The 9,626-nt window shown below is 42.9% G+C and overlaps 1 protein-coding gene across 4 annotated transcripts in view; it reads left to right on the forward strand.

Moving 5' to 3' along the window:
- Positions 1-9,236, forward strand: part of ctnnd2a (catenin (cadherin-associated protein), delta 2a) — a 222,829-nt gene extending 213,593 nt beyond the window's left edge. For 3 of the 4 annotated variants that reach the window (XM_068581588.1, XM_068581590.1, XM_068581589.1), the window contains exons 22-25: positions 754-880; positions 4,894-5,025; positions 5,563-5,639; positions 6,571-9,236. In XM_068581588.1, the coding sequence (XP_068437689.1) occupies positions 754-880; positions 4,894-5,025; positions 5,563-5,639; positions 6,571-6,990 (756 nt within the window). In that variant the 3' untranslated portion in view covers positions 6,991-9,236. The remainder of the gene's footprint in view (positions 1-753; positions 881-4,893; positions 5,026-5,562; positions 5,640-6,570) is intronic. The other variant, XM_068581591.1, reaches the window with a different exon arrangement.
- The last annotated feature ends 390 nt before the right edge of the window (positions 9,237-9,626 follow it).

Genomic DNA, 9,626 nt, shown 5'->3' on the forward strand with positions numbered 1-9,626 from the left:
AATCACTGCTATACTAATACAGATTGGTTTGGCAGTAATTATGCTCGTGGAGTTGTTAGTTGTATTCATTTTCTCTTCAAGGACAGTGGATATTGATTATGCTCATGCTTGAAGCAAGTGTGTTGATTTGTGACGTTTGAATGTGCATGTGTGGGTGTTTGTCAGAGTCCTTTACTGTCCAGAATACATTTTTGACCCGCACTAGTTGGGAAACTTCTTTCACTGACGTCAAACTAAATTCCAAACATTTCATTCATCCCTTTGTACAAACTTGTGTAGGTGTATCTTCAACTTGTGTGTTAAGTAAGATTCAGCTTACAATTGTTCCTTAGTTCTGTGCCTCATCACTGCTGGATCAGTGTTGTGGCCATTGTTGCCGTGATACTTTCTACTGCACACTGTTCCCACTGCCTCTGTCCTTGAGATTGTTTGAAATAGTTTGTATTTATTTTTATCGATCGAAAGTTACAATTCAGCTTATCGGAGTGCTTCAAAGTAGAAGATGAATGATTGTACATTGTACAAAATAATATATTCCACATGTCCAGAGTGAACGTATCTTACTTATAGGGTTTGGGATGACTGATTAAACACTTATTCTTGCCATTTACAACATATTGTGTAGACATCTGTACACATCTCTGTATAATGGTTGATTTTCACTACAGAAAAACAATCTCACAAAAAAATGTAATATTGGATTTTGAGTTTGTGCAGTTAATTCAACTTGATTTTTGTGTGTTCTCTTTGCAGGATGGTTACTCCCAGTATCACTTTGTGGGCTCCGCCTCAACGATAGAGAGAGACAGACAGAGGCCATACTCCTCCTCACGAACTCCCTCCGTCTCCCCAGTTAGGACGTCCCCAAATAACCGCTCTGGTGAGGAACATACGACACTTACAATACAGATAGTGTGTATGTGTTAGTGTGTGTGTGTGATGTCCTTCTTGTACCTTGGCTCTCGTAAAAAAAAAAGCTGTTTCAGTTTAACGCCTTCCATCTAAAGACGGTTTTGCAAAGTGAGATTTCCCTCTTCAAGAATCGTTGGCTTGAGTACTCTCTAATGGCCAGCATGTGGCTCAGCACACGGAGGTCTTGAAAAGTTAAGGTGCAAAAGTTGTTTGAAAGAAGACAGAGACACAAACATCAGGAATAAATGAGAGAGCTCTTTCTCGTCACACAGATAAGTAGTCAAAGGCAGTTTCCATGGCAGGTGTTTTCTCACAGCCAATCAGCTTCCTGCTTGAGGGTTTCAAGGTCATCTCTTTGCTGTTGATAAGATTCAAGACTCTAGAGATTTGGTGAGTATGTATGCAAAACTTAACCAATCACCTGATGATCCTATCGCTTCATATTCATCATACTGTCATGAAAAGAGAGTTGTACCGTCTTCACCAAACTCTCGGTGAGAAAGCATATTAGTGTATTTACCAAGATGTTACGCTGTTCCTGTGAGTGGTGGGATGATTATCAAAGCAGGACAGAATTGAGTTTGTCACAGCCGGTAGTCAAAATAAATCTAAGGTTGAAGCTCGTATTTCATTCTAGATTTGGTTCAGTTATAAATTATTGTTCTCATGTCACCCCCTTGTTAGGAAATGGATTTAGTTCAGCAGAAAGCACGGGGATAGCACTAACTGCTCATTATGTGCACATGTATGTGGAACATGAGTACGACCAGAAGGTACAGGTCACACATGGATTCTAATGAGCTATAATTTAGACATTAGACAGTAGCGTCAACATTTACCAGTCCATCAGTCTTTACATCGGGGCTAAGTGGCTGTTAGTGTCAGTGCTGTAAAGTATGATTACCATTAGCCTTTAGCTTGAGCCCAATGGCCTTCATGCTTAGCACAGGGTGCATTAGCATTAGCTGTTAGCATCAGTAGTTGAAGAGCCTTTAGCTGTGTTTCTCCACACTGGGCTTAGCAAGCTGATGAGGCAGAAAAGTACTTTTCCTTCCTCTCGGCTTAGAGAGGTCTTCAAGGACCCGGCTGAGAGAGAGAGAGAGAGAGAGAGAGAGAGAGAGAGAGAGAGAGAGAGAGAGAGAGAGAGAGAGAGAGAGAGAGAGAGAGAGAGAGAGAGAGAGAGAGAGAGAGAGAGAGAGAGAGTGTGTATTTGTGTGTGTGTGTGTGTGAACGAGACAGCGAGAGGGAGGAGTGAGATAAACAGAGAGAGAGATAAAGAGAAAACGCAAGGAGGCAGGAAGAATTAGGGATTGAGGGACGGTTAATGCAGTGAGGAGGAAGTGAAGGATGAGGATTTGACTTTGGCCAGCGACATTGAAAATAAGCAGTTTTGAGATCATAGTGCGTAGAGAAATTTGTGGATGTCTGTAGTATATTGGAGGAGGTGGGGGGAAATGGGAAACGGCAGGAAATGAGTCCCATCTTCTCTCCTGCTCCACCCCTCTATGCACTCCTCGTCTCCCCATTTGCCTTTCCAGCCTTCCGCCCCTTCTCGTTCACCCGTTTCATTCTTCTCCTCCTCCTCCTCTGCAGTAATCCGACTTTCTTCTCACCTCTCTGATCTCTCACTCTTTACAGGCTGCCTCAATGCGCACTCGCACGCACGCACGCACGCACGCACGCACACTCTCTCTCTCTCTCTCTCTCTCTCTCTCTCTCTCTCTCTCTCTCTCTCTCTCTCTCTCTCTCCCTCCACATACACACACACACATGCATCTGTATCTCCTCATTGCATGCGCTCCAGACTGCAATCCAACCCCTTAGAGATGGATCAAAGCAGAAGGAGTAATGATGGCGTGCAGGGGCACTGGGAGAAGAGTAAAAGAGTTAGTGTGAGGATAGAGTAAAAAAAAAAACTGTAAAAGAGATGGAGAGGAGTAAAGGAGGATGCAGGCTTTGAGAATGACAGAGGAAGAGAAAGGGAGCGACATACCTTTGCATCCATCATGGCCCCCGCAGGGTCCTGCTGTGTCTTGCGCTGATAGAACGAGTCTCTCAGCCGCTCACATCCAGCAGTTACAAGCCAGGTCCCCACGGTACCCGTAACCAGTAGTGATGGCGCCGTCTCTGAGGGTGCCTGTGACGGGTTGGAGCATCCACCTGCGGACGTGACAAATTCATTATATTACAATAGCCTGTAGCTCCTGTCTCCTCCTGTTTATCTTGCTCTACTAAACGTTTGTAATTGAATTCACAACCAGGTAGTCGACAATCATGTGTGTGTGCCTTTCTTTATTAAAATTTTGTGTGTGAGTGATAAAATATCAGTCAGACTCATTAAAAGCCAATACGAGGTCAGAATGTGTCCTTGCTGTCGATGTCACGTAAGAACTTGATTAAAATTGTTAGTATTTGAATGGATGAAGTGGGATTTCAACACACTTGAAAGTCACTTCAAAAGCATTTTTTTCAAATTGAAAAAAAAGGGTTTAGCTTAGCTGCTACTATCACATATTTTATAGCCATAGAAGGAAGGCTTTTTATACAGATTTGTAGCTTTATATATATATATATGTGTGTATATATATATATATATATATATATATATATATATATATATATATATATATATATATGTATATATATATATATATATATGTATATATATATATATATATATATATATATATATATATGTATATATATATATATATATATATATATATATATGTATGTATTGTTTGTTTGTTTCTAGTAGCTACAGTCCTACAATTATCTACAATTCTCAAAATTAGGTTGAACAGGTCCAAAGAGCCTATGTTGATGTTGTGTGTGTGTGTGTATGTATGTATGTATATATATATATATATATATATATATATATATATATATATATATATATATATATATATATATATATATATATATATATACTGCATCATACTTACAGTATATATATATATATATATATATACTGTAAGTATGATGGGTACTTACAGGGATGTTTAGAAGCTGATGCACAGGTAGGCAGGACTTGTGACGTGCAGCCTGTGTGTGCATGCGTAGGTGGGCTGTAATAGGAAAACACATTGTATGTACAGAATTTGTGCTTGATCGGCCCTCGCCTTTGCATGTATGGGTGCACCGGTCATCAAGCTGTGCTGCAAAGTTAAAAGCACACTCAGGAATACGATTGCATTGGCCAACTTCACACCTCGCATCAGTTCTACCTCTGCCTGCTGGCATTGAGATCACATGAAAACTAGTCAACAAACAAGCCGAGGAATACAAAATGATATGTACACAGGAGTAGAAAGAGACATCCAACTTCTATTTAAAAGAGCACATTGGGGATATGATGGGTGGCGTTGATGACGAGTTGGACTTGTTTGAGTGACAGAAAAGGGTTGGAACCACTGCTGAAAACTGCAGTGTTTGATTTGAAAGTTATGTCGGGGAAAGAACTTGAATCTTTGAAATATGATCACCATCTCAATTCTTTTTAACATGGCATAAAATATACAGTATCACGGAGGCCAGCCTGCATGCAGCAAGAATTGGGGGTTACGAGTCATCCGTTGTCTGGACTAGAAAAAACAGGCCTGTTTGTGTGATGGTACGATGTCCAAAAAAAATGTCCACACTGTCTGAATTGAGAAATGCATCTCAGATTGAAATGATTTGATATTCAAATAATGTGTCAGAAAAACGGGTGTCTGTGTATGTGTGAATTCCCAGGAGTCCTTTAACATGCTGGAGGTGACCCTTTATGCTGACAAGCTAAATGAGGAATAATGACTGTGCACCTTTGAAAGACTGAGACACACACACACACACACACATACAATCACGCAGAGTGTGAAGGTACATGCTGTTCAGGGTTTATTGCTCATTATCTTGTGTGTGTGTGTGTGTGTGTGTGTGTGTGTGTGTGTGTGTGTGTGTGTGTGTGTGTGTGCGCGTGTGTGCGTGTGTGTCTAGCGAGCGCTCCAGCCTCCCCCAGAGAGATGATGAGTCTGAAGGAACGCAAGATGGACTATGATTCCACGGCAACCAACGCTGGTTTCCATAGCAACAAAGGAGAGCACACATCCCGGAAAGACGGCATGGCAGGTGCGTGTGTGTGATAGAGAGACACAGAAGAATTTAATTGTTTTGTTTTACCCCGCTCTTTATCTTTCTTTCTCGTCAATTTTCATTCCCTATTTCACCTTTTGCGTTCTCCACTCATCTGTCTCTTTTTTTGACCCCGCACTTTTTCTTTTCTCTAACTCACACTTATAGATTGTTCCAGTATCTCTCTGCACTGCTTTCTTACCATCTCTCCACTCACTTTTTGTGTTTCTTCCTTCCTCTCTCTCTCTTCCGTTGCTTCTCCTTCTATCTATCGGTCTCTTCTCTATTCTTTCATGCTCTGTTCTTTTGTCTTTCTCTCACAATGTTCTCTTGAGGGCACGAGGGACAGACTAATTGCCAGACTTTTAGACAAACTGCAGGAAGTTTTGGGCTCTAATTAGCTGATTTTTGACGAAGCCAACTGTGCAGTTTCCCACAATTGTGTTGGTCTATGAATTATTAGTATTATTATTAGCAGTAGTGGAGCTAGTTATCTTTCAAAGGTGTTGTCTTTCTATGTTCCTTTCTTTCCAGTTCAAGTATCCTGTGGAACATCGACTTTGTTCCGAAACTCTTACCTGACCGCCAGTGATGACATCAAGCAAAACCAGGTGAGTAATAAGTCTATAAATGTACGACACACTTACACGTTCATACGTACACACCAGCACAGCCGGTTCTAGCAATGCGTGCCTGTCGTCAGGGGTCTCATAAATGGACATATGCTGTCATGACAAGGTGGCAGCAGGATGGAAGAGGCACACACACAAACACACACACACACACACACACACACACACACACACACACACACACATGCAAACAGAAGGTGTCTCGCTGTGATAAGAGATGCGCTGGCAGAGCGCGCTACGGAGACACGCCCTCAGTGCATTCGGCGTCAAACCACTGCAACCTAAAACTACACCCGACTTCCAATTAAAATGCTTAGCTCGGTTGATTGCGCTAATTATTTGCCTCTGTTTAATGACTCTGCTGGTGAAGGGGGAGGCATAACAGAAAGCGGCATAGCCTTTGACTAGGAGGTGGGTAGTTTGTTGTATTTATGAATATGTATTGATAAATGTACTACTAAATGTAATGTAGTGTTGACTGACCCCTTGTCGGGAAAGAAACTCACCTGGCAGTTAAACTCAACTAAATTACCAAAATGGATGGAAGTAGGACTTTTTATTCTATGGATATTTACACACAGACACACACACACACACACACACACACACACACACACACACATGCACACACACACGACTATGTGAGTGTTACAGTGTTCAAAAAGCCTCCTTCAGTACCTGCATGTAATAGAGAATTCACAGCATGAGTCCCTTCCCAATTGATTCCTATCTCAGCTTTTTTAACCGCGCTACCCGCCTTTTGAAAACATCTCCCCCGTGAGCTCTGTACCTGCCACGCTCCTCTCTATCTGCCCACCTTTATCTCCCATCCTGACGACTCTTCATTCTTGCTTGCTGCACCTAACCACCATCAACCACTTTTACCCTCCTCCCACTGCTCCCCCACCAGGCTCCGGCCCAGCCCTGCGTCTTGCCCCCCATGCCCCAGCAGGACAGCCCGTCAGCAGCTGTGCTAAAGGACTACGACCCCTACCCTCCCCCTCCTTCCTTCCCCCAGCCTCAGCCGCCGCAGCCTCCACCCCACAGCCAGAGTCGGAGCTTCAGTGAGGTCTACTACGAGGACCAGGGGCCTCCACCTCCTCCATCCCAGCCACAGCCTCAGGTCCAGGCGCAGGCCCAGCCTCAGGCCCAACCCCAGCAGCCTCCGAGCTCCGCCGGACCGCCCCGAGACCCGCGGGAGGACCTGCGCATGCATCTGGGCCTCAAATCCACCGGCAACTACGTAGACTTCTACTCAGCCTCTCGGCCGTACAGTGAACTGAACTACGAGACCAGCCACTACCCGGCTTCACCGGACTCCTGGGTCTAGTTAGCCTATGGCGATGGGGGGGGGAGGGCAGAGAGCGTCTGTGTGTGCAAGTGTGAAAGGGATTATTTTTGCAAGCGATCAACAGCAGATTAACACAAGATGACAGTAAGTGGCATGTTGAAACAAGATCGTGTAGCCAGTGGCAGTAAATATGTGTTCTCTAAAATAAGGGGGAAGACAGAGCTAAATTGGGTTAAGAAATGAAGTCAGGTCAAGTGACAAAGAGACACTGTGCATGTGCATGCAGACATTTTTCAGACTTTTTTTTTTTTCCCCAGACAGCTTTATTTCTCCAGCTCCATTGCACCCTTGAGTGGATAAGGGGATATGAAAATGTGTGTTTAAAAAGGGTGGGAGAGAGAAGTGGGCAGGAGAAGATAGCGAGAGAGAGAAAATGACCAAGTGGAGAGAGTACGCACAGACCTAGAGAAGAGGAGAGAGATAAAGGGGAGCGGACGAGGGTGAGCTCTTACTCTGTAGGAGCAGGAAGTGGCCTGACCTTTTGTTGAAGAGGAGAGGAGAGGTATGAGGGTCCTTAAGGAGGTCAGGAGGAATAAAAGCACAGGAAAAAAAAATTAAAATCACATCAGGCACAAGGCGAGAAGTGGATGTGTGACAAACGTAGCACTGCTTTATCCCACTCTCCCTCTTCTTCTTTTTTTTTTTGTTGCTATGGCCTTGCCGCCTATGGAGGCTTCTGAATTAGTTTTCAAGGAATGTCATCTTCAATAGACTTCTTTTTTTTTTTGTCATCATTCTTTCACAGCTTTTTTTATTTGTACTTTTCTAAATTTTCACTTTCACAAAAAGCATTTTTATTTTGTGTACAGTTTAAAGGTGATAAAGTGTGTATATTACACATGTTTTTGATGGGGCCACTTGTGAAAATGTGATTGTTTTTTTCCCCCCATGACTGACATACTGACTGAAACAACAAAAGCAACAAAAATATGTGAAATGCAAACACAAGAAGCATAAAGGACAGACACTGTCATGATGGATGTCAGTGGACACCTTTGTTTTGCCCTTTTCCAAGCCGTAGAGGAAACCCTGCAGTGTTCGTGTTTTTCTCCCTCCATCAAATGAATTTCATTGTGGACATGCTCAAATGGCAGGAGCAACAGTTCAAGGCTGCCAGAGCATCAGATTGGCAGCGCAGTATCGCTCCCGAGCCCCTGTCAACAAAAGTGCTTTTTCACTGCCTAAAGAATACATGTGTATGTATAAAGCACACACTCTCTGTCTTTGGGAAAGGGTTGTCTTTTCCTTTTGGGGAGCTGATATGTTTGACCATGTCAACTTTCCGTGGTTTCTCATCATCACTTGTGCATAAAAACTGGTCCGTCTGACAAGAGCCACCGTGACTATTGTACATTTCTGTGTACAGTAGAAATAGAGGATGAGAGCGACATGACATTGTGCCAAACTTTGACACCTCATGGACCAGTCCTCCAGGACTTTAAAGGGACATTCTGTTGAAGTTTTCCGACGATGGATGGGTGACTCCCTCTGCTGTTCGTATCTTTTTTTTTTTCTTGTGTTTTGATCAGGTAAAGCCGTACTTATTGCTGGGGATCATGGGTAACATCTCCCTCCCATAGATGTACAGACCTGCCTCTCTGTGTTGGCTGAGCATGTGTGGGCGTGCGTGTGTTGGAACATGTGTGTGCGTGCGTTTGTGTACGTGTGCATGTATGTGACCGAATGTGTGGCCCGTGTGCGTACACGTAAACCTGAGCGAGCGTATCTATGCATGCATGTGTGTAGTAGTGTGTGCGTGTGCCTCTGTTGCGTGTATGTGCGTGTGCGTTCCTGTATAAATCAATGTCCAAACAAGGCATTCCTACCGACAGTTTGTCCAGTTTTACAACATGAAAAGGTAAAAATCACTAGAATGAATTGTTGATATAGAATGACAAATCTATGAATATATGAATATAAATATAAATATATATATAATTTTTATGTGCAGATGTCAGTGTCACTAAATGCAACAAATGTTCGCAGAGAAAAAATGATTATGTGGTGTACAACAGGACTCTTGTTCACTTGACCTAAACATGGAAGCTGCTGATCGGGCCCCACTCCCCCCCTCCACCCCCCAACGAGACAAAAGAGAAATCCCACCTGAAGATGCTCAGGCTCTGGTGCGAGTTGTGTGTTTATTGTGTGTCCATGCTTCTTAGATGACCCTGCTGAGAGAGGACCGTACCGTACTTGAACACAAGGAAAAATAAAAAAAGACTCTTTGCAATCAAACACCATGGTCTCCATTGCTGTTTTAGACGAGGATGTCCAGTTCTTTCCTTCATTACTGGCTGTCAGATGTTTTCTTCACATGTACGTTGAGTGTTTTTCTCACAAAGAAAAATGCATCACTTGGTGTGTGGCGTGGGTTAATCTGACACACACTTTGACGTGTTTTAGATGAATTCACATTGGTGCTCGCTTTTTCAGTCTTTTTTTTTAAAGTCTGATAAAACACCACAACAATTTGAATGGCACATATTTGAAATGTGTTGGATTTTGGTTGTACGCACTCCAGGCGTGAGCTGGAGATAATACAATAATAATATCATATATTAAAAAAGACCATCACATTTTATATAATAATATAGGCCTACACTAGAATTGTG

Source organism: Clinocottus analis, unplaced genomic scaffold (assembly GCF_023055335.1).
Source record: "Clinocottus analis isolate CAN_PGR_092001 unplaced genomic scaffold, fCliAna1.0.p SCAF_18, whole genome shotgun sequence".
Lineage (NCBI taxonomy): Eukaryota > Metazoa > Chordata > Actinopteri > Perciformes > Cottidae > Clinocottus > Clinocottus analis.